The sequence below is a fragment of the Schistocerca gregaria genome, chromosome 1, assembly GCF_023897955.1.
Source record: "Schistocerca gregaria isolate iqSchGreg1 chromosome 1, iqSchGreg1.2, whole genome shotgun sequence".
NCBI classification, from domain to species: Eukaryota; Metazoa; Arthropoda; class Insecta; order Orthoptera; family Acrididae; genus Schistocerca; species Schistocerca gregaria.
The window spans coordinates 434,414,933-434,441,416 of record NC_064920.1 but is presented as its reverse complement, the minus strand read 5'-3'; the positions used below and the strand labels follow the sequence as shown (position 1 = coordinate 434,441,416).

The window sequence follows — 26,484 nt, the reverse complement described above, 5'->3', positions numbered from 1 at the left end:
ATCGCATGCACAGGCAAATGCCACACTTCCTGCAATAACTGTCTTACACGATCCACGTTTGCATCAGCATGTGCTGTAGGCGGATGACCAGCTCTAGGATCGTCTTGCACTGAATCTCAGCCTTCATGAAACCTTTTATGCCGCTCCAAAACAAGACTTCTTGAAAATGCCTCGCCTGCATATGCTTGTTTAATCATTATCTGCGTTTCACTAGAAGTTTTTCCGAGCTTGACGCAGAACTTAATGTTCACTATGCTCACAATCAGCATCTATTGTGTCACCAACCACCGTAACTAATGCGCCAAGAATCCCAACAGTGTAATGCTAAGCACAGTCCTGCCACTAGGTGACTTTGCGCGGAAACATGGCCAGGTCATTTCAAGGATGCACACATACCAGGTAACATAAAAACAACATAAGTTCCTTTTTAGTACTGCAAACGCAGAATAAAAAATCTGCCCTGTAACTTTTATGACGCAGAGAGTATGTTACTAACATCGGCAACTTTCTCAAATGTGGTTTCAGCTTTTTGTTCTGTCGAAAGTATATGATGAACATTAACGTTACTGTCAGCACATAAATACTATTTATGTGGTACTGAACACGCAACGCAATTTTTCTGCACTGATTTCTATCACTCTTCAGTCCCTATATTTTGGTCGTCAACTGAATTCCCACTTAAAAAAAAAACTTTACCGATGTTTACCTAAAGTTGGCGCCTAGAAAATGTGGACATATTCGCCTGGAATTAACACTTTAGAAACATATCAATGACACTTATCGGAGTTGCTCTCCTTTCATCTGATAGTGGAGTAACAAAATACGAATATTTATCAGGTCTTGTGGTGCGGGTGCAAAGTTTTGACATTCATATTCAGACATCTGTTACAACGATAAAAATCTTTATTTTACAATATTTCAAACAACAGTTTATGTTGAGCTACTACGACATGACATTAATGTGCCAAGATGGATGGGGTGACTGATAGATAGGTGAAACATGGAGAGCTGAGGGGGGCCGGGGAGGAGAAACAAATGACATGTAGAATAAATGGGCAGATATTATCAAGGCAGATGGAAAAAAATGGTCAGAAAAGAAAAGGAAACAAGGATTGGTCGGGTGAAAGTGTCAACAGAAAGGATGGGTAGATAGTGATGAAAGTATGTATGGATACAAAGGGAGCTAGAAGCTAAAAGGAAGGAGGGAAGATTAGGATTTAACGTCTTGTCAACATCGAGGTCATTGGAGATGGAGCACAAGCACGGATTGTTCAAAGGACGGAGAAGGAAATTGGCCGTGCCCTTTCGAAGGAACCGTCCCGAAATTTGCCTTGCGGGATGTAGGGAAATAACAGAAAACCCCAATCAGGATGTTCGGACAAGGATTTCAACCGTCGTCCTCCCGCATGTTAGTCCAGTGCGCTAAACACTGCGCCATCTCGCTCGGCGGTTCGAAAGCTAGAATGGGTATATCAGAGTCTACAAGACGGATAAGGGGCGTTAAAATCAAGTTTAATTTCTTCCATGGCTTGTTCTCTGACAGCCATAAAGTATAAGATTCCAAGCGAAAGGTAGAGAAAAACATTACTGTCTCACTCTGCATTCAACTGCGGTCATTAACGCAAATTCAAGCAATACTTCGAGGGTTACGTTCTTCCATTTGACGTTTTATTATATTTGAAAAGCCCTACCGTATTTTCAGGCCAGTAGCTCGTGATTGGCTGCCGTCAACAATACAAGCACAGGCGTTGTCGGTATTTGCGCCATATCACGAAGAGCAGCACGTGGACGAGCCATCGTAAAGTTCAGCCAAAATTTCTCTTTTCAGCAATGCTTTTCTCGCTGTCTGTATATTATATCCTCTCTACTTGCGCCATCATCAGTTATTTTTCTGCCTAAATAGCGAAACTCATCAAATGTTTTTAGTGTGCCGTTTTCTACTCTAATTACCTCAGAGCATGCTCGATTTAGTTCGACCACATTCCATTACGCTGGCCTGAATTTTGTCGATGTTCATCAGATAATATCTCCAATCTATTCAACGGGTTTTCCAGGTCCCTTGCCGGCTCTGACAGCAGACATCAAAGTCGTCAGAAAACCCTAAATTTTTTTTTACAAAACAGCATTGCTGTGTTGTTGAGAAGTACGATGCAATCTTTCTTCGGACAGACATGCATGTCCGAAGGATTGCATCGTACTTCTTAATAATACAGGCGATACTATTTCGTATTTATTCGAAAATATCAGGCCCTCTAGTTTTATTAAATGTACTTCCTGGACGGGTAATACGTAACGTACGAGGGCACGTTCTGGCAAGTGGACGATGACCGTAGAAAGTTTGTGTCTGGCCGTGATTCGTGCACAGATAGCCGAAGCGGTTAAAGTGATCGCTCGCGTAAAGAGGGAAAATTCGGGTTCGGTTCCCGGTACGACAAATTTTCGATGTCATTCCAATATACAGCCGATGGTGGTTCATTTTTGCAACTGTGAATACACTTCCTGTAATACAATTTTTTATTCCTTCGCACGTAACTTTAATCCCCTTTGAAAATTTCTGCTTGGTGTGGTTTACTGCTTACTTTACGTACAGATTTGACAATAACGTGTACAGACTACAACCTTGTCTCATTCCCTTCGCAACCACTGCTTTCCCTTCATGTCCGTCGACTCAAAACTGCAGCCTGCTTTCTGTTTCGCTCCCTATATTCTCTCTCAAGTTACCTTTCAAGCAGAGTAGAGCAGCATCGTCAAACGCTTTTTCTAAATTTACAAACGCTGTAAAAGTAAGGTTGCCGTTCTTTCACCTGTCTCCAAAGATAAGTTGTAGGATCAGCGCGGTCTCGCGTCGTGTTCCTACATTTCTTCGCAATCGGAACTGATGGTCCACGAGGAAGACTTCTGCCGGTTTTTCCAACGTCCTGCAAATGTTAACTGCTGCAAGTAGAACTAGTGGACAGGAGGCGAGTACTCACGTCCGCGGCTGCACGATGTTGAGCAGGTCGGAAGGCGAGGTGGGCACGCGGCGCACGACGACGCGGCGGCCGTCGGTGGAGCCCATGCTGATGGTGGCGAGCGAGGCGCGGCTGGCCGCGTCGTCGGAGAAGCAGTAGGAGCTGCGCCAGGCGACGGGCGCCGACGGCGGCGGCGGCGGCGGCGGCGAGCCGGGCAGCGCGGCGGCCTGCGCGGGCAGGCAGTCTAGCGCGGGCACGGAGCGCATGGCGCGCAGCGTCACCAGGTCCGGCCGCCGGCCCTGCCCCTGGCTCAGCGTGTCGGCGCGGTCGCGCGGCGCCGCCGACCCGTTGGGCGCCAGGCTGCCCGCCGGCACCACCACCGGCTTCGCGGCCGGCGCCCCCAGCAGCCGCTGGCCCTCCTCCGACGACAGCGCCCCGCTGTCCATAGTCGCGAACCGCGGAAGGCTGTTGCTATTTATCACCTCCATGCACCTACACAACGTTACCGTCTCTCAGTAACACCGCCGTGACAGCAGATTATAAAAGGCACAATGGGTTATAGGACTATCGAAACTGCAACAAAAGGAGCGATTTCAAAGCCTCGCACTACTTACGGAGCGTCCCATCAATTATACAGGGTCTTACAAAAAGGTACGGCCAAACTTTCAGGAAACATTCCTCACACACAAAGAAAGAAAATGTTATGTGTACGTGTGTCCGGAAAAGCTTATTTTCCATGTTAGAACTCATTTTATTACTTCTCTTCAAATCACACTAATCATGGAATGGAAACACACAGCAACAGAACGTACCAGCGTGACTTCAAACACTTTGCTGCACGAAATGTTTAAAATGTCCTCCGTTGGCGAGGATACATGCATCCACCCTCCGTCGCATGGAATCCCTGATGCGCTGATGCAGCCCTGGAGAATAGCGTATTGTATCACAGCCGTCCACAATACGAGCACGAAGAGTCTCTACATTTGGTACCGGGTTTGCGTAGACAAGAGCTTTCAAATGCCCCATAACTGATAGTCAAGACGGTTGAGGTCAGGAGAGCTTGGACGCCATGGAATTGGTCCGCCTCTACCAGTACATAGGTCACCGAATCTGTTGTTGAGAAGCGTACGAATACTTCGACTGAAATGTGCAGGAGTTCCATCGTGCATGAACCACATGTTGTGTCGTACTTGTAAAGGCACATGTTGTAGCAGCACAGGTAGAGTATCCCGTATGAAATCATGATAACGTGCTCCATTGAGCGTAGGTGGAAGAACATGGGGCCCAATCAAGACATCACCAACAATGCCTACCCAAACGTTCACAGAAAATCTGTGTTGATGACGTGGTTGCACAATTGCGTGCGGATTCTCGTCAGCCCTCACATGTTGATTGCGAAAATTTACAATTTGATCACGTTGGAATGAAGCCTCATCCGTAACGAGAACATTTGTACTGAAATGAGGATTGACACATTATTGGATGAACCATTCGCAGAAGTGTACCCGTGGAGGCAAATCAGCTGCTGATAGTGCCTGCAAAAGCTGTACATGGTACGGAAACAACTGGTTCTCCCGTAGCACTCTCCATACAGTGACGTGGTCAACGTTACCTTGTACAGCAGCAACTTCTCTGACGCTGACATTAGGGTTATCGTCAACTGCACGAAGAATTGCCTCGTCCATTGCAGGTGTCCTCGGCGTTCTAGGTCTTCCCCAGTCGCGAGTCGTAGGCTGGAATGTTCCGTGCTCCCTAAGACGCCGATCAATTGCTTCGATCGTCTTACTGTCGGGACACCTTCGTTCTGGAAATATATCTCGATACAAACGTACCGCGCTACGGCTATTGCCCCGTGCTAACCCATACATCAAATGGACTTACGTAGGCGTGCTGTTCCTACTTGGTGTTAAAAGTTTTTTCATGTCTATTCCGTTTTTATTTATTTACTGTTCAAACTTTACTTTTTGCATTGCATTACCTCCACGGTGTCAAAGATGTTACTGTATGTTTCTGCTTCAGTTTCATATGTGTAACTTCTCTTCCAATGGTGTTTACAAACACTGTAACTTCTTTGTTCACAATACTCAGTAAATGTCTGAAGATGGCCTTGTAAGCCGAAAACCGGTTAACACAATAAAAGTAGTACTGTAGAACAAAATCAAACTAGTGCTTTTCATTTATTATTAATTTTCTATGACATATTATTACGTGCATATAGTTTCAATTACTTATAACAAATCTGAAGGAAGCCAATCAATATTTTTTAAAAAAGAGAAGCAGCTTCAGTTGAGCTTTGAATAACTCGGCCGTAAAACCTGCTATTCCCGTCCTCCTTGATTGGATCCCATTCTATGTTTATGATAATCAACGAATCCAGTAGTTCTTGCCCCAGTAAGACGCAAAGTCTCGTCTCTCAAGTCACTTGCGTGACCGAAACTGAGTGGATTACATAATAAGCAACATTTAATGTGGAGTACGTACTGATACGTACGTTACGCTGTGACAAAACTTTACACTCACACGGTATGCAAATTTTGCACGCGTCCGAACCGCTTTGGGTAAAACAAATGGCTCCTTTCCAATTTGTTCTAAGACATCTTCGTCATGTACGTCGTCTTCCCCACTATGGGAATCTCGACAGTTCATTAAAACTTTTTGCAAAAGATTATAATTTTTTGATAGCAATTCTCGATTGGCATTTGCAAACAATCCGAGAGGCTAATGCGTCATTAGGAATCCGACTTTTGTTAATTTCATTGCAGTTTCGGGTCCAAAAAAGTGGCATTCTTCATTAAATGTTTGTTGCAATTGAATTTTGTATCTATTTTTACTAAAGTTACGTTAAATAATGACTTTGTAAATAGAAACAGAATAGAATCTCTTTGGGTCCACAGACAGTAGCCGGCCGGAGTGGCCGAGCGGTTCTAGGCGCTACAGTCTGGGACCGCGCGACTGATATGGTCGCAGGTTCGAATCCTGCCTCGGGCATGGATGTGTGTGATGTCCTTAGGTTAGTTAGGTTTAAGTAGTTCTAATTTCCAGGGGACTGATGACCTCAGAAGTTAAGTCCCATAGTGCTCAGAGACATTTTTGAACAGACAGTAATGCCACTTCATCAAGGCGTAACTCATCGTGTTTTTCTATTTTATTTTATTTTATATGCTTTTCGTAATGGCAGCGTGATTTGTTTGTCTGTGTCAGTATCTTTGGCTCGCATGAACCCTTGAACCTGTGATGAAGACAAAATTGGAGCTCTGAAAACATCGTCAAAATTATGTAATAGTATTCACAAATTCGTCTCCAAACTTCGTCGTCAAAATTATGCAATTGTTTTTGCAAATTCATCTCCAAACTTTTGATGAACCCCCAAGCTTTAAGGTAGTCTAACGTAGTGGTTTGGAGATTTTGGCTTACCGGGCTTAATAGGTCAAACATTTTTTTCTTGAATGAGAAGTCTGTCAGATATTTTCTAATTTCAAAAAGGAATACATCAACATCTTCTCTTGAAACGAAACCTTTGGCTCGAACTCCATGCTCGAAGAAATGACAGTGCTTTTATTAACCCGACGTTTCTCCATAATAGTGGTCAACGCTCTAACTTTGGCCCGCCATCTCGTTTTACTGATTTTCTGTAATCGTCTCAGTTTGTCTTGACCAGTTGTTATTTCCTAAATTTTGTCCGCTCATAAAGAGTTGCGCTTGAATGATTCGTTAATGAGTACACTTCTAGACTCCAAGAGCCGAAACAAATTCTTTGCTTTAGCACAGCTTGAGGTCGCGCCTCCCAGCACTAAATTTACACTGAAGAGCCAAAGAAAGTGGTACACCTGCCTAATATCGTGTAGGGCCCCCACGAGCAGGCAGAAGTGCCACAACACAACGTCCCAAAGACGCAACTAATGTCCAAAGACGCAACTAATGTCCAAAGACGCAACTAATGTCCAAAGACGCAACTAATGTCCAAAGACGCAACTAATGTCCAAAGACGCAACTAATGTCCAAAGACGCAACTAATGTCCAAAGACGCAACTAATGTCCAAAGACGCAACTAATGTCCAAAGACGCAACTAATGTCCAAAGACGCAACTAATGTCCAAAGACGCAACTAATGTCCAAAGACGCAACTAATGTCCAAAGACGCAACTAATGTCCAAAGACGCAACTAATGTCCAAAGACGCAACTAATGTCCAAAGACTCAACTAATGTCTAAAGCAATGCTGGAGAAAATTGACCAAGAATCCTGCAGGGCTGTTCAAAAATCCATAAGAGTAAAAGGGAGTGTACAGCATGTTGCAGGGCATCCCAGATATGCTCACTAATGTTCATATCTGGGGAGTTTGTTGAGCAGCGGAAGTGTTCAAACTCAGAACAGTGTTCCTGGAGCCACTCTGTAGTAATTCTGGACGTGTGGGGAGTCGTATTGTCCTGCTGGAATTGCCTAAGTCGGTCGGAATGAACAATGGACATGAATGGATGTAGGTGATGAGACAGGATGTTTAGTACCTGTCAGAGTCGTATCTAGACGTCTCAGGGGGTCTCGGTGCCATACCACTCCAACTGCACACGCCCCACACCATTACAGAGCCTCCACCAGCTTGGACAGTTCCTGCTGACATGCAGGATCCATGGGTTCATGAGATTGTCTCCATACCTGTACATGTCCATTCACTACACAATCTGAAACTAGACTCGTTCTACCAGTCAACACGTTTCCAGTCAACAGTCCAATGTCTGTGTCGACGGGCCCAGGCGAGGCGTAAAGCTTTGTGTCATGCAGTTATCAAGGGTACACGAATGGGCCATCGGCTCCGAAAGCCCATATAGATGATGTTTCGTTGAATGGTTCGCACGCTGATATTGTTGATGGCCCAGCATTAGACCTGTAGTAGTTTGCGGAAGTGTTGCACTTTTATCACGTTGAACGATTCTCTTCAGTCGTTGTTGGTCCCGCTCTTTTAGGATCTTTTTTCGGTCGCAACGATGTCAGATATTTGATGTTTTACCGGATTCCTGATATTCACGGTACATTCGTGAAATGGTGATACGGGAAAATCCCACTTCATCGCTACCTCGGAGATGCTGTGTCCCAGCGCTCGTGCGCGAACTGTAGCACCACGTTCAGGCTCACTTAAATCTTCATAACCTGCCACTGTAGCAGCAGTAACCTATCTAATAACTGCGTCAGACACTTGTTGCCTTATATAGGCATTGTCGATCACAGCTCCGTATTCTGCCTGTTTACATATCGCTGCATTTGAATACGTATGCCTATACCAGTTTCTTTGGCACTTCAGTGTAAAAGATGTATGTAACAACGCGTGAAAGTTAATTTTGGTACTCCTTCCTTCAGTATCTCTTTAAGACCAGTACACCTGCCTGCCATGTTTCCTGCGCTATCTACTGATATGCTAATAATATCTTGCCAATTTAAGCCTAACTGGGCTAATTCATGAGTTACAAGAGCTCGCTAAGCTTTTCCTTTTAATTTCCAAACAGGAACAATATTGATCGCCCTTTCTTGTGGGATTTCATTCTTAACATACCGTACGTAAACTACAGCCTGATCAACAATACCTGCATCCCGCCAAGAATCCACATTCAAGCTAAAATATTTCGCAACCTGGATTTCTTTGACGACCTCTACTTTAACTTAACATGTACATATATTTATTAATTTATTTGTAATGGTTTTTGACAAAAAGCTAGTAAGACTAGCTGTAGCCTCACCTTTTCCTTTTTTTTTTTTTTGCTTTCAATAATTGTCTCGAATATGTGGGTTAAGAACTGGATAATACTTCGATAATAGGACAACGCAATTTAGAAAGTTTTCGTGAATTCTGGTTTTGGCAGTCGGTGAAACGTCAGTGAGGACAAGACCTCACTTTTCTCAACGAAAGCGATACCTTGTTTAGATATAAATATTATTACAGCAATGATTCTTTTCAGAACGACGCCGATTGGAAACCTCTTGCACATCTTTTCGTCTTAGATGATCGACATTTCCTCCTTTTTTGGCGTTAGCGATGCAACTACGGCTAACTGATGACTGTTTCTTCGTGTTTGACGCCGGCCGCGGTGGTCTCGCGGTTCTAGGCGCGCAGCCCGGAACCGTGCGACTGCTACGGTCGCAGGTTCGAATCCTGCCTCGGGCATGGATGTGTGTGATGTCCTTAGGTTAGTTAGGTTTAAGTAGTTCTACGTTCTAGGGGACTGATGACCACAGCAGTTGAGTCCCATAGTGCTCAGAGCCATTTGAACCATTTTTCGTGTTTGACGAAATGTTCATAATTTTTTTTATAACGAATTAACACCATCATTAAATGGACTACTTGCTCCTCCTCCTTTCTTCGTATCGTCAGACGCCAAATACAAGCAGGTAGTACAAAGTACCTTATTTAATTCTCGAAAATAAGACATTCTCGTCGAATTAAAGCACCGGTTAGTAACTTTCGGTAGTTAACTATTTCCATCAGAAGGCAAGCTGTTTTTATCATCCGAGGGGCCGGCCGCTGTGACAAAGCGGTTCTAGCCGCTTTAGTCCGGAACCGCGCTGCTGCTGCTGCGGTCGCAGGTTCAAATCCTGCCTCGGGCATGGATGTGTGTGACGTGCTTAGGTTAGTTAGGTTTAAGCAGTTCTAAGTCTAGGGGACTGATGAGCTCAGATGTTAAGTGCCATAGTGCTTAGAGCCATTTGAATCATTTTCACCCGAGGTCTCGGTAAAGTGGACAGAAACAATTTCTCTACAGTGGTGGAAATTTTTCTTGGTGTTGTTTTGAACTCCACTGTAACTGTCGTGTGTCAGTGCAATTGGCGCTGGCGTAACACTGTCGAGATTTGAACTAAATCCGGTACTGCAAGAAACCGAGAGAATTGTTTCTTTAGGATTAGAAATGCATACATTTGTTTCTTACGCTGTGTCAGGACTTATTTGTACAACGGCCGCCGCTGACATACTCTGTTCTGAAGTACATCCATGCGAATCAGTATAATTTTTTGTTTGACTGCAATATCGATGATAATCCTATAAAAATTATATATTTACAAAGTCAAAAAAATAATCCTATTGTTAGACCAATGTTGTTCAGGAATTAGATTTTATAGTATGTCCCATAAACTGTATATAAACAACAAATACTGAAAATGCCAATTTTTCCTTGTTTTCTGTATGCTGGTAGAATTAATATGAAACAAATTATTATCCTATTAATTTTACCAGGTTACAAAAAACAATATTAACAGGCTTTTTTTAGTATTTGTTTATGTACAATTTATGGCTCATAATATATCAAATTCCATTTCTTGAGTTGTATATTTCTAGATAGACGTAACTTCAACACATTCCAATAGCTTTAATTTTGAAGAGAAAAAGGAATAAAAATGTGAAAACATCCAGAGTGTCCCACGAAAACCCCGACAAACTTTAGGAAAAGGTTCTAGTAAACATTGGCTTTCCATATATTGCAAGGAGGAAGTATTGACAAAAATAAGAAACGTCCAGTAAACATGGGTCTAAAATGCATACTTCAAGAGTCATTAACACTTTTTCATCTCCGCTAGTGTGAAACATGTCTCTTCTACTGAAGAAGTGCTCAGAGCCCTTAAGGTGTTGCATTCGGGAGGACGACGGTTCAATCCCGCGTCCGGCCATCCTGATTTAGGTTTTCCGTGATTTCCCTAAATCATTCCAGGCAAATGCCGGGATGGTTCCTCTGAAAGGGCACGGCCGACTTCCTTCCCCATCCTTCCCTAATCCGATGAGACTGATGACCACGCTGTCTGGTCTCCTTCCCCAACCAACCAACCAACCCTTAAGGTGTACGTTTTAGAACCCATGTTTACTACATACTTTTTTTTATTGTTTTGATCCATACTACCTCCTCCCAAAGCATGAAAAGCAAAGAGCTTGCAGTAGAAGAGATGTGTTTCGTAGTATCGAAGACGAACAAGTGCTCGTAACTTTTAAGGTGTGCGCCTTAGGGCCCTTGTTTACTAGACTTTTTCTTGTTTTGGTGTAAGGAATCTCTCTAAGGCTTGTCTTTTTTTGACACCCTGCACATAATGTGGATCGAAGTGTACATGGCAGAGGACAAATACACACTCAGAATCTGAAATGTAGTTTGGGAAGGGGTTGAGAGGGCTGCCAGGTGAAAATATTTTCGGAAGTAGCATCTCCACCACTATTCGCTAGTTTCGGCTATTATTTCATGTGTTACCTACAAAGAATGGACCATATTTAGATACAATGTTGGCAAAAGGTTACAAGAGGTGATGCTTTAGTAGTACACGGGTTGAATGTTCTGAAACAACGTCTGCATATGAAGCCTTTCAAGTTGCATTTACTGCAATAATTGCGTCCCCGCGACCATAAATAGAAGGTATGAATTTTGCTTTTCAGTTTTCCAATTCAGCGAATAGACGTTTCATCTATGGGGTAAAGTAAACCACGATAATGTAAGAATTTAGGGGGTCACAAAATCCTGGCGTCGTCGAACATGAAAGACACTCACCGAAAGAACATATTTGTGCCTTTTCTGTTCACAGAATTCATGGACCTTACTTTTTTACTAAGGAAATTGTGATAGGAATATTGTAGCTGGACGTGCTGCAGAATTGGTTGTTTCAACTTCACGGCGACTCCAGTGACTTCATTTTATGCATGACGGCGACCCACCTCACTTTCACCTTGACGTGCGGATTATCTTATCAATACCATCACGCAAAGTTGGTTTGGGAGAGGTGGACAACGAGACCTTGTTTACTGTTTTTGCCTCCCAGGTTCCCAGGCATCACACCTTGTGATTCCTTTCTCTCTCTAGGGGTACAAAGAAGACAGACTTTTTCCAACCTATGGCAGCTCTCAGAGTTCTGTGAAATCAAACAGTTAAAGCTGTCGGTTCAGTAAACAGGGACCTGTTGATTCGTGTGTGGAATGAAATAGACTACCGTTTCGATGCTTCTCTATCAACGCATGGCGCTCCCGCTAAGTGCGTGGTGCAGTGCCTTTGCAAACTTAAAACTTTGAACCTTCCTCTATCCAGTGACATGCGCAATTTGTTTCTATCCTCCACATTTTGTCTATAATAAATAATTTAAATTGTTCCTTCCTTTTTGAATCAACCTGTATAACTACTGGCCACTCAGTGAATTTCGACAACTAACAGATAAATGTTACCGATAAATCTTTTTGGCACTCAATCGTGACAGTATTCGGAATAAAACGGACAACCTAATCAACATGGGGTCAATTTAACAACGCAAATCATCAGGCCATATCTCTTACACGATCTCTGAGACAATTTAGTTCTGAGTCTTTAGCCCTGTAAATTGCGATCTGACCTGATTATACAGGGGACTTTCAGGAGGTTCAAATGGCTCTGAGCACTATGGGACTTAACATCTTAGGTCATCTGTCCCCTAGAACTAAGAACTACTTAAACCTAACTAACCTAAGGACATCACACACATCCATGCCCCAGGCAGGATTCGATCCTGCGACCGTAGCAGTCCCGCGGTTCCGGACTGCAGCGCCTAGAACCGCAAGACCACAGCGGCCGGCCTTTCAGGAGGAATAGTACGTATTATACAAAATGGTAGGATAAACCGGTTCAAATAAAACAGCCCATATAGTAATATCATTATTTCAACGACTGAGTAGAATAGGTCAACAAATCAGTCACAGTTGAAATACTGAAGTACACCGTTGTTTGAGGAACCTGAAGTTACTGGCCTACCCATCTCATGGATTTCCGAGGGGTCCGTGTGAACGCATCTCAAGTAAAGCCCACATTTTCAGTCTGGAACCGAGCGACCGCTACGGTCGCAGGTTCGAATCCTGCCTCGGGCATGGATGTTTGTGGTGTCCTTAGGTTAGTTAGGTTTAATTAGTTCTAAGTTATAGGCGACTGATGACCTCAGAAGTTAAGTCGCATAGTGCTCAGGGCCATTTGCATATGCAACCGACTGCCAAGAATTTTTTATGACGGTCATAACACTTCTTGTGCAGAGGCGGCTTCTTGAGCAATGCACGTTCCACTTTAACAATAGCTTGACTTCGCGCAAGTTCCAATACACAAAATTATTTCCCTTGCGGTGTAGGAGTCATATTGATACGATCAACAACAGAGCTGAGTCAAAATTTTGAACCTTTCTCTGTCCAGTCACATGCGGAATATGTTTTTATCTTTCATAATTTGTCTGTAATAAGCAATTGAAATCTCTTCTTTGTTTTTGAATCACCCTTTACAGTACTCTTGTACAAGACTGGAGCTTCCGATGCCAGCGACAAACCCATCTCCTTCAGTCAAAAAAATCTGCAGCGGCAGAACACTGTATCCCCACTGGTACCCCATCAATTACAACAAAGTACAGAGAGCACAAAGTTTTTTTGACACTGTTGTTAAACAACTGGCATCAATACAACAAGCCCGAAGTCTGGTCAACTGGGACGGAGGTCTGAATTTAAATAACGCATGGAATCGTCTCTCTTACACGCTCCCATAGAATTTTTATTCTATGTCTGCACAGCCTGGCAGTTTTAAAGACCAACTACATAACAGAATCAGTACGGGTTTGTAGTTCATTCAATCATGTAGGTGTTTCGAACGACGCTTAGTGCATGCTAACTAACTACTTTGTTTAATCTCGCTGGCGTCTAAGGGAATAAAGTACAGCGTGGCATTCAGAAATCAATCAATGCCACTCCTTCCCAATGGTTATATGGTTCGTATACGATACAGCGAAAGACACGATCACAAATGTCCTAGGAGCGCTTCCGAAAGGTGGTGGAAGAAAATAAAGGAATGAAAGTCTGCCTCTGTATGTAGCCTAACTACCAGGTCCATTGTGCTGGCCCGTGCGTGAGCTTAATGCGTAGCAGGTCGTTTCTCAGTATTCTCATTAAAGGGAAGAGGCGAGAAGGCTTTGTGGCAGTAGAACCGAGTGATGCGTCCTTACAGCCTCTTCCACCTAACTGCCTGAGCACCACAGTGAAACACTTGTGTTCGTCATCAGGGCCGTTGCTAGGTGAAGCCTGCTATTTTTTACTATCATCGGTCTCCCTGGTACCCCCAAAGCCCTCCTCCATCAACATCCAACGGCACAACAATGCAAATCTCCAGTTATACATATTAATGATTAAACTAAGATGACTACACGTCCTCATTTTCTGGGGAGAACCCTCAATTTTTATGTATTGTCCCCACTTCCTTTAAAACTGGTTTTGGACAACAGATTTCCTCAGTTTCTTATTTTTTGCCCTCCGTTTCCGAAATGTCCCAAAATATTGAAATAGGAAGAATGATTTGCAGTTTTGAACTACAGTAGACCAGTGCAACCGAACTTGGCATTAATTATTTATTGAACGTAATTGCAAGAAACTAGACTAATAGAGTTGTGGAACTATATTCTGGTGCGAATTAATTTTTCCTTCAGTTTGGAAGTTTTGCTACACAGATGGGAGACATGCCACAGTATCAAACTAGATCATCTGGATATCTATTGCTATGAGTGGGTACAAAGGGACCCGGGTGGTTTACTGATGCAAGTGGGCCTGCGAAAAGTACGAATCGAGCAAGGGGGTGGGAGCGGCTGTTGGCACTCTGGGCAATCGAAGGCGACAAGCTTTTAAAATTTCAATACGATTTTCTTGCATTTTATAATTCTAATTTTTCGATGGGAACGGTGTACAATGAGAGTTCGAGGCACCTGAAACAACGAACTCTACATATTGCGATATTCTTGTTTTGAAACAGGTATTAGTTAAAGTATATACTGAACTCTTTTCTACGATGTTATCCCAACTGCTGAATTTTATTGCAATTTGCCAAATCAGTCAACAACTTAATCAAATTTTTGGACGACGCATCAAACTCGTTTATAACTTTATCATGAAACACATCATCAATGTTGTTGTTAATATCTTTTCCAACATTCAAGATTACAAATGCTTCTAATAGTTCTTGTCCTGACAGGGCACGAAGTCTAGTCTATATAAGACAAACTTTGGTAAATGCAACTGTAAGTACTTTCCAATACGCAACAGAGAGATTGAAATATGCACTAATGTGTGAATTGTATTGAGACAACAACTTACAACCATAAGGCACACAATTTCTACAATTATGTCCCATCGATAAACAAGAGATGGCACACTCTTCCTGGTTACTACTTGCGTACACGTCAAATTTTAAGGCAACTACAGAGAAAACATAGTTTATTTCTCGTGCTGTGAGTCTCAGACTCTCAGAGACAGGCTTACATACCGACACCAACTCACTGTTATGTATGGGTATGATCAACTGCACTTACCGTTTAGACAAGTTGAAAGAAAATTACAAAACCTAGCTTGTGAATACGTGATAAATAATTAAATAATCGACAGGAAATAATAATAGAACTAAAAACATCAACAGAAACAACCAATATAACTGACACTTGACAAATGATCAGCAGAGAGAAAAACAAAAAGAGGGACTGAGGGAGGTACAGTATCAAGTCGCAACATGATCGCAAGCCAGCGCACTCACCCCGCTACAGCTCTCGACAGAGATGAATCAAAGTCATATTTGTTTCCTTTTCGTACTCAGCAACGGCAGTTTTAGATTTTTAAGTAGGAGGAGGCAATGTGTTTACTTTCGCCAAAGTGAAACTCCAAGCTTTTCGAATGCTTTAAAAACAAATCGTTATTATTTTTCCTTTTTTAATTTTTTCTCCTGATTTGGTCAATTTTTTCGCCGTTTGGTTTGAAAACAATTTTTTCCGTTCCTTACGTTCCAAAACTTTTGCTGCCCTGGACGACCACCTACTCTTGCCTAATTGTTGGAACTGCCCGTCATACAGTACCACCAATATTTATTCCTACCAACTGCCTGAGGAAAACGGCACATCTATACCTGCACTCTAAAAGCCACCTTAAAATGTGTGGCGGAAGGCACTTTGAGTACCACTGCAACTTCCACTTTTCTGTTTCAGTTGCGAATGGTTGGCGCAAACAACCGCTATTGCTAAACCTTCGTGTGAGATCGAATCTCTCGTATCACCTTCGAGATCATTTCGCGAGATATATTTACAGCAGGTGGAAACGATATATTGGTCGTCTCTTCTAGGAAAGAAAGCTGACGAAATTTCAAAAATAAACCACACAGGGACGCACAACGCCCTCTTGTAACGTCGTTGGTTGGTTGGTTTAAAAGAGACGGGGTGGAGGGGGGGGGGGGGGGGGGAACCAAACTACTAGGTCACCGGGCTCTCGTTCCGAGTAAAAAATTCGAGACATACAAAAGACAGCTGGAAGAAAGGATAAAACCACAAGAATGAAAGAAGGGCAACAAACACTAAAATCGACAAAATCGGACAAGAAAACCACAGAGAACCATACTGAAGAGATCAAAACAAGAGAGCAGATTAACATGGCTGGCTGACCATGAGAACAAAAAGGAGAAGCCAGCCACTCTGCAACACATTAAAACATCCACCTAAGAGCACTAGGGTGGAGGGACAGAGGGACAAGGTACTTGCGCTGAAACTTAGATCAAATGATAAAAAAAGCCTCACGAATAAAACGTTAAAACTAAAACTGCTGTTGAAGCACTGTCGTCCAACACCGAAGGTAGGGTGCTGGAAAAGTTGAAAGCCCGCCACAGAGCGGCTAAAAGTGGGCAGTCTAGCACGAGGTGGACGACCGTTATTTGTGAGCCACAGCGACATCGAGGTGGGTCTTCTCTACGGAGGAGGTAACCATGCGTTAGCCACATATGGCCAATGCGGAGGCAGCAGAGGACAACTGATTCCCTGCGAGAGGACCGCATGGAAGACTTCCACACATTCGTAATCTTCTTAATGACACGCAGTTTTTTGTGTGCACTGTTATGCCATTCCGTCTTCCAAAGCTGAAAAACCCTGCGGCGTAAGACATAACGCAGGTCAGTTTCGGGGATGCCCATCTCCAGAAGCGGTTTCTGCGTAGCCTGTTTAGAAAGCCTGTCGGCAAGTTCGTTGCCTGGGATTCCGACGTGTCCTGGGGTCCACACAAACACCACTGAACGACGGGACCGTTCCAGGGCACAGATGGATTGCTGATTGGACACTAACAAAGGGTGGCGAGGGTAGCATTGGTCGATAGCTTGTAGGCTGCTCAAGGAGTCAGTACACAGAAGAAATGACTCGCTAGAGCAAGAGCGGATGTGCTCAAGAGCATGAGATATGGCCGCCAGTTCTGCAGCCATCTGGTAAGGCTGTTCAATACGTCTGCTATGAACATATGGAAAGCCTACGTGACCATCAGCAATCGAGCCGTCGGTGTAAACCACTTCATGCTCCCGGTACATGTCGAGAGTTTAGAGGAAGTGATAGCGGAGAGCCGCAGGGTTAATAGGGTCCCTTGGGACATGCGAAAGGTCCACAAGAATCTGCGGCCTACGTGTACACCATGAAGGTTTACGTGAGTGGACCTTGAGGAGAGTTGGTAACAGGAAGGACTCCACTTCAGACAGAAGGGACTGGACTCGAACCGCAATGTCAAGCCCTTACCTGGGCCGCCGATGCGGGAGATGAACCGCCGTGGTTGGGAAAAGAAGATGGTAATTAGGATGCGCAGGAGAACTACGAACGTGTGCAACATAAATGGCGAGCAGTTGTTCACGCTTAACCTTCAAATGGAGGGACTCCGGCCTCCACCAGGACACTGGTCACCGGATTAGTTCTAAAAGGTCCCGTCGCTAGGCGAACGCCGCAGTGGAGCGTGAATCGAGTAAACGCAACGCTCAGGGCGCCACCGAACCGTAAACCAGACTCCCATAGTAAAGGCAGGATTGAACAAGGGCTCTGTAGAGCTGCAGCAGCGTAGAGCGATCTGCACCCCAGTTGGTGTTGCACAGGCGGCGGAGGGCACTGAGGTGCTGCAGCACTTCCGCTTAAGGTTACAAAGGTAAGGTAACAAAGTCAATCGGACGTCGAAAACCAGTACTAAGAATCGACATGTCTCCACTACAGTGAGTGAATCATCATTCAGCTAAAGTTCTGGTTCTGGATGAACGATGCGACGCCGACAGAAATACATGACACGACTTTGCAGGCTGAAAACTGGAAGCCGTGGGCTGGAGCACATGACTGTGCCTTGTGGATGGCTCCCTGTAGGCGCCGCTCAGCAACACCAGTACTGGAGGAGCAGTATGAAATGGAGAAGTCATCTGCATACAGAGAAGGTGAGACCGACGGCCCTACAGCTGCTGCTAGACCGTTAATAGCCACTAAAAATAGAGGGACACTCAATACGGAGCTCTTTGTGGAACTACGGGAGACAACGACTTGGACAAGAAAAGTACAGAGTGACAGGAAGTTTTGGATAAAAACAGGAAAAAATAGGGAGCGGGATACTGCACGCATACAATGTGGCAAGGATATGATGTTGCCAGGTCGTGTCGTATGCTTACGTAAGCCAAAAAAACCGGCGACCAGATGTTGGCGTCTGGAAAAGACTGTTCGCATGGCAGACTCGAGGGACACAAGATCATCAGTGGTAGAGCGACCCTGGTGGAAGCAGCCCTGACAGACAGAGGGCCTCGTGACTCCAGGACCCAACCCAACCGCCGACACACCATACGCTCCAGCAGTTTTCGGAAGTTGGTGAGGCTGATGGGCCAGTAGCTATCCACATCAAGCGGGTTTTGACTGGGTTTGAGTAAAGGAATGATTGTGCTCTCCCACCATTGCGATGGAAAGATGCCATCGCACCAGATCCAGTTGAAGATGACTAGGAAATGTTGCTTGTAGTGAGACGAGAGATGTTTAATCATCTGACTGTGGATCCGATCGGGCTCAGGAACTGTATTGAGGCAATGTGCAAGGGCAGTGGGGAGCTTCCACTCTGTAAATGGGGCTTTATGGGGTTCACTGTGGCGTATAGTGAACGAAGCGACTTCCCTTTCCATCCGCCGTTTGAGGGTGCGAAAGGTTGGGGGGGAGGGGGGGGGGGGTAGTTCTCTGACGCAGATAGTAGTGCTCAGCAAAGTGCTCGGCAATTGCGTTTACGTTGGTAGATAACACACCATTGATGTTAATGCCAGGAACAACTGCTGGGGTCTGGTACTCAAAAAGACGCCTGCTCAATGACAATATCGATGGCACCTTGTAGGGAAGATTCAGAGGTGACAGCAGAGGTGAAGGCTTCCCAGTCTACCTTGTTTAAAGCCCATCTGGATAGGCGTCCGTGATGATGACGCCGTGGGAGTGACCAGAAGATGGGGAAGTGGTCACTACCACACAGGTCGTCATGTGCTCTCCAGTGGATAGATGGGGGAAGGTCAGTACTGCAAATCAAGAGATCAATGGCCGAATATGTGCCATGTGCCACACTGAGATGTATTGGGCAACTGTATTTAAGAGGCAGAGGTCGAGTTGTGACAGTAAATTTTCGACCTCCCTACCTCAGCTAGCAAGCATGGCGCCTCCCCAAAAGGAGTTGCGTGTTAACATCTCTCAAAAGTAGGAAAGGTTTAGGGAGTTGATGAATCAGTGCAGCCAATACGTTCTAGGATATTGCACCATCTGGAGGAAGATATACATTGCAGACAGTTATTTCCTGTGTCATGCTTATCCAGACAGCCACAGCTTCAAGAGGGGTTTCAAGGTGCACAGGTTCACTACATACTGAGTTCAGGACATAGACGCTAACTCCACCTGACACTATATTATAGTCGCTATGGTTTCTGTAATATCCCTTAGAGCCCCACAGGGCAGGGGGCCGCATTGCCGGATCCAGGTTTCCTAGAGGGCAATGCAGAAAGGTGTAAAGCTTAACAGTTGTGGTGGAAAAAACCGCCGCAATTCCACTGGAGGATTACGTGATCGTGTGACTGGGAAGACATGAAACACTCAGTGCTGCTGCCAGGTGAGTATCTGTGTGATGGACATGAATTGTGTCTGAGGGCCTAGCGTGATCTAGGTCCTCAGCGGACACTACAATCTCCACCTCATTCTCAGACACAGAGCTTTTAAGTAGTGGTGGTACTGTGGGTGCCACCGCAGTGCCTTGGTTCTTGGGGGTCTTTTTCGGTTTCTCTCGCTGCTCCTTATTTTTGTCCGCCTGGGAGGGATTCACTGATTCTGTCTCAGTGACTGATGAGGACCATGAAGCCCTACGACCAGCTACCTGTGGTTAATTCAGCAACGGGTAGGTGTCAGCTTGCCATGAACCTGGGAGGGGAGTGAGCCAAGGGATCCCTTCGTGGCGAGAGAAGCCGAAAAAGATTTACGCTTCTCCGGCTGAGAAGTGGGGACTGACGTCCCTGATGGTTGGGAGGGGGGGGGGGTGTTGCTCCTGAAGTAGGTTGTGCAGGAGCAACAGGGAAGGAAGTGCCCCCCACCATCAAGGGGGCAAGTGGAGTCTGATAGCTCTGGGAGCCAATTGTAAACGGCAGAATGGAAGATGGTAGAACCGCTGTCGTAGCGGTGGCGTAGGTTGACGTCATACGCACAGGATGTAGCCTCTCTCATTTTCTCTTAGCCTCAGTGTAGATCAGTCAGTCCAAGGTCTTGTATTCCATTATTTTCCTTTCTTTCTGGAGAATCCTGCAGCCTGCAGGCGAACAAGGTGAATGGTGCTCTCTGCAGCTGACACAGATGGGATACAGGACACAAGGAGTATTGGGATGTGAAGGACATGCACAAACCCGGCATGTGACGCTGGACGTACTGAGAGAAGACATATGTCAGAACTTCCAGCACTTAGAACACCGCATTGGAGGAGGGATATGTGGCTTTACGTCACAGCGGTAGACCAACACCTTGACTTACTCGGGTAATGTGTCACCCTCGAAGGCCAAGATGAAGGCGTTGGTGGCAACGTGATTATCCCTCGCACCCCCGTGGAAATGGACACCTCGCTGCTCTAAATTGGCGTGCAGGTCATCGTCAGAGTGCAAAAGAAGGTCCCTGTGAAATATGATAGTCTGGACCATATTTAAGCTCAGTTTCACAGGCGAGTAGTGCCCGTGACTGGGCAGAGAACGCTGTTTTGATCAAGACCGCCCCTGACCGCATTTTGGACAAGCCCTCCATTTACTGAAACTTTTTCTCTAAATTCTCTACAAAAAACTGAGGTTTCATTGACGAGAAAGATTCCCCATCAACTCTCGTACATAAAAGGTGCCGGGGTGAATAAGCTTTGCTGCCATCCTTAGCCTGACGTTCCTCGCATGGTGTGGCCAGGGGGGTGGGGGGATTTGTGGTGGTGTTTCTTAGCACTGAAGTTAAACCTTGACTGCTTAGAGACTGCTGGTGTTTGACCACCAGCAAGATATGGCGTACTATGCTTTATGGCGTGTCATCCGCCCTGATGCCAACCACTCCATCCAAGGGTCCCTCCCCACGGGCGCCATTCAGCTGCAGCAAATGCCACCTAGCAGGATGGCCATTACTGGCAGTCCCGATGGCCCAGGGTGACAGGCATCTACTCATTGGCATGCTGGGGAGTACTGCCCGCCATCCATGTGGAGCACGTGTTCGTCTCACCATGGACTTCTAGACTGAGCCACACACAACTGATTTCATCAAAGTGTACGGGGCTGAAGATGGCGTTGACGCAATGGCGAAACTAGTAGCGAAGTAAATATAAAATCTTAAGTACAGCTGGAGGAATTTCATTTTTAATAAAAATGATGTGATTAGGTCGACTGTGAACAACCGCGGCACCCACCTCACACTCAGCTTCTTCATAGCTAATTCCCAGAGCAGGACATTATGCTCACTTATTCGTGGTGCCTACAGTCTCAGAAATCTCACAAATATCTCTCGGCTATCTTCATATCATGGATCCTGTTAATCGTTTCCTTTGTGGCGACCTCACGTGGAAGCACGGAGCGCTCTGTCTTCAGTGCTTGTCCGACCATGTCTAAATTCATTAATTCAAAAGTAAAGTGTCTTCAATAATGACGCAGAATACGCGTGAACGTCGGCCAATTTTGGTTTGATTTCTGCGGTAATCAAATGAAAATGCTTAGTAGCAGCAGCAAACACTTTTCTCAATTTTTCACTTGCAGTCTTCATACTGACCAATTCAGATAGGTGTTTACAATGAACTGTACGCAGTACACTGTTTAAATTCTTCATACGATCCTTGGAATAATCTAGCTTACCAACCACAAAGGCGTAACAAAAATATTCCATTCTTTCATGGAAATTTGCCAGCCTTATCACACCACCACAGCGTTATATTTTAAAAAATTGCTTAAACGTTGTCATATGAAGCTATAGTACAGAGCGAGAGGCCCCAGTGGTTAAGACACTGGTCTCTTAAGTTAAAGGGGAGTGGTTCAAATCCTCGTTCAACCATATCGTCCAACATTTTCTTTGGCAGCGCACATCATATTACGCGAGTAACTGGGTGGTTCTTCCATTCACAGACAAAGGGCCATGTACGTCTCTGTCCTTGCCAAATTGTGCTAGTGCTTTATCTCTAACGACCCCACGTGGCCAGGATTATTAGTTCTCATCGGCCCTGAGGAACGTGGGAAAAATCATATTACGACCTTTACATTAAAGCGAGTTAGGTGATAGCACCTAAAATACTCCATGTAAAGACTAAAATCAAATAGCAGAGCCCTCTAGCAAAGGCCTAGTTTCACTACAAAATCAAGCACTAGCGCCTACTCGCAAGAACTATTGTACATTTTGTATCACGTCGTGCAATGTAGTCCAAATCCGAAAGCAGGATCATCAAAGATGTACAACATTTAGCTCTAAATGTACGTTTGTTACGAACAACAACGTACAGCCAGAACTTAACTGAACTCCTGGACAGTGTAGTTGTACAGATGTATAGTATACAAACATAAGAGATTTCGAGAATTCTCCATGAATGACAAATATTAAATAACAACTAATTGCTGGTGCTGGGGATTCGAATTGGCAACCAGGAGGATGCCAGTCAGCAATGCTTTAACCGCTATGCCACACAGCTGGTGGTAATATAATATAGTCCATCTCGGACTTCTAATTTGTTGGGTGTTATGATATGCTAAATAAAAAGACAGGGAGGAATGGAGGCAGTTTGTGGAAGCGGCGCGTGGTCTACAGGGTCTGTGATCGCTGAATATATAATCATGCTGTAGTGAAATTAAATCGGGTGATGCTGAGGGAATTAGATTAGGAAATGAGACACTTAAAGTAGTAAAGGAGTTTTGCTATTTAGGAAGTAAAATAACTGATTATGGTCGAAGTAGAGAGGATATAAAATGTAGACTGGCAATGGCAAGGAAAGCGTTTCTGAAGAAGAGAAATTTAACATCGAGTATTAAGTGTCAGGAAGTCGTTTCTGAAAGTATTTGTATGGAGTGTACCATGTATGGAAGTGAAACGTGGACGATAAATAGTTTGGACAAGAAGAGAATAGAAGCTTTCGAAATGTGGTGCTACAGAAGAATACTCAAGATAAGGTGGATAGATCACGTAACTAATGAGGAGGTATTGAATCGGATTGGGGAGAAGTTTGTGGCACAACTTGACTAGAAGAAGGGATCGGTTGGTAGGACATGTTTTGAGGCATCAAGGGATCACAAATTTAGCATTGGAGGGCAGCGTGGAGAGTAAAAATCGTAGAGGGAGACCGAGAGATGAGTACACTAAGCAGATTCAGAAGGATGCAGGTTGCAGTAGGTACTGGGAGATGAAGCAGCTTGCACAGGATAGAGTAGCATGGAGAGCTGCATCAAACCAGTCTCAGGACTGAAGACAACAACAACAACATAATCATGCTGAAGCACGTACAGTGCTAGCTGTTACTGAGTTGTTTGACTGATGGGGCTGCTAAGTGCTACACCACCTACGGCACTCCCCTGACTTAAGCTCTAGTAAGTTCAACTCAACTTCTAAACTGAAGGAAACACTTCACGGCATTCGCTTCAGAAGTGCTACAAACTCGTTCGGCATTAGACCGCGCCTCTCTGTCAGCACAACTGGCACTGCTAAGAGTATCCTACGACTTCCACATCGCTGGCAACGGGTTATACACAATGCTGGTGACTATTTCGATGGTCAGTAAAAATTTGAAACATGTATTTTGTACCACTATTACAGTTATAACCCTCGTATATTAAAAATCTGTAAGGGAGTTCCCTTGTTGATTAACTTCCAATTTCTAAGTCTTCTGACAGTGAATCTGTCTCTGTCTTTTACATTAACTACAATTAATACCACTAATTATTTATAGAAGAATGAAAATACATGTAAGAGCCGACCTAGAGAAAGAGAATTAAATGATGTGGACGAGTCTTGCTATCCAGACAGAAAAATAACTGTTGATGGTTGAAATGGAGGGGTTGTAAAATGCAGACTGACAACAAGAAAAGCATTTTTTGTAAACAAATTTGTTAACACGGAATAGTACTTTAAATGTTGTGAGTCTTTTCTGAAGATACTTCTCTGGAATATACTCTCGTATGGAAGTGAAACGTGGGCAATAAATAGTTTAGGCAAGAAAACGATGGAATCTTTTGTAGTAGGTAGAGGAGAATTCTGAAAATTAGATGTTTACACCAACTAAGAGGAGATACTGAGCCGAATTAAAGAAAAAAAATATTGCACAATCGGGCTAAAAGAAAGGATCAGTTGATAGGATGCCGCCTGAGGTATCAAGGAATAGATTTGGTAATGAAAGGGAAAAAAGAAAGAGAGAGAGAGAGAGAGAGAGAGAGAGAGAGAGAGAGAGTTAAAAATTCTAGAGGGAGACTAAGATTCGTGTAAAGTAAACAGGTTCAAGTGAATTTAGGTAGCGGTAATAAAACAGAGATAAACTTGGACAAAATGAACTACCTGGAGAGCTACATCACACTAGTCTTCGGACTGAAAACGATGACGACGGCGGCGGCGACGATTACGACGACGACAACAACAACCATTAATTTTAAGAATTCCCTTCCTTTATTTTTAGTTCACTGTGATGATACTCGTGTAACTCTAAATGTGATGCTAGGGCTCTTAAATAATGTCTCAGTACTCCAGTGCCGTGTTTATGTTACAGTGTAAGTGGAAGATTAGGAAGGTAAACCTTCCCTGGTGGTTGAACACCATCACTAAAATGATAAGTGAGAGCTTACCATAAACTGGATAAAAACACATCCACTAGTGAAGGTGAACTATCACTGTACTCGGCTAGGGAAAGTGTACAGTAGCATATCATCCGCTAGCGAAGGTGTACCATCGCTGCTCCCGGGTTATTAACGATGCTGCCAACATTGCTACCACGCATCAGCATGAATGTAATTATCGTCAGCTCGTCGTTGTTATGTTATACAGCAGTGCAGTTATGGTCGATAGCAGTGCACTTGCGGTTTACAGTAGTACAGCTGTGGTTGCTTACAGTTTGGTTTTGTGGGGCGCTAAACTGCGCGGTCATCAGCGCCCATACAAAGTCTCAGTTTTTACACAGTCCATTTTCTTTTCACAGTCCAGTCTGGTCACTTCCACAAAAGTCCTCCCCGATAGCTGAGTGGTCAGCGTGACGGATTGCCGTCCTACGGGCCCGGGTTCGATTCGCGGCTGGGTCGGAGATTTTCTCCGCTCAGGGACTGGGTGCTGTGTTATCATTTCATCCCCATCCGACGCGCGGGTCGCCCAATGTGGCATCGAAGGAAATGTGACCCGCACCAAGTCGACCGGACCTGCCCCACAAGGGGCCTCCCGTCCAATGACGCCAAACGCTCATTTCCATTACTCCCACAAATTATTATGATGAATGTTGAGTACAACACATATACCCAGTTCTTGGGCAGAGAAAATCCCCAACCCGGACGGGATTCGAACCTGGAACCCTGTGAACCAGTGGCGGTAACGCTAGCCCCTAGACAACGAGCTGCGGACACAGCTGTAGTTGACAGTAGTGCAATTACAGTACACATCAGTGTAGCTATGGTCGAATCAGTGAAGCTCTACGAACATCTTAGAGTGGATCGGGGAAATCTCCGCTATAATTCTCCGTTCATGGACAGAAATGTACAAGCCACTTATCAGCAAGGCTAAATAACTAAGATCTGGACTAAAAGTTTTTGAAGAGATACGAAGTGCTGGAAGTTGTGACATTAAATACTATGCTTAAGAACTGTATGATATTCTGCATGATGCTCATGTAATGACTGGCCTCGGTGGACGCGATCGAATGATGAAATGCTTAGCTTCAAAGTTCTGTAATTTAACATACAGAGATGTCCAAATTTATTTTACTTTGTGTCAGCCTTGTTTAAAAAATCAAAAAGGTCAGAAAAGGGGATAGTAGTGAAGCCAATGCTGAACAAGAAGCTACATTCCAGATGTCAAGTTGATCTCATCGACTTCCAATCACAACCAAATGGAGTTTATCAAGACCGCCTCACTAAATTCGTTGTTCTCAGGCCACTGAAGTCCAAAGCAGTTGAAGAGGTATGAGATAACTTTATTGATATTTTTACGTTGTTAGGCGCTCCCTCAGTATTACAGTCTGACAATGGTAGAGAGTTCGTTAACAAAATAATGAGAAGCTTAACTGAACTATGGCCCAGTTTTAA

General features: G+C 44.4%; 1 protein-coding gene across 2 annotated transcripts in view; it reads right to left on the bottom strand.

Moving 5' to 3' along the window:
- Nucleotides 1-26,484, bottom strand: part of LOC126351133 (sodium- and chloride-dependent GABA transporter ine) — a 340,642-nt gene that overhangs the window by 300,569 nt on the left and 13,589 nt on the right. For both annotated transcript variants that reach the window (XM_050002576.1, XM_050002579.1), the window contains exon 2: nt 2,973-3,443. In XM_050002576.1, the coding sequence (XP_049858533.1) occupies nt 2,973-3,439 (467 nt within the window). In that variant the 5' untranslated portion in view covers nt 3,440-3,443. The remainder of the gene's footprint in view (nt 1-2,972; nt 3,444-26,484) is intronic.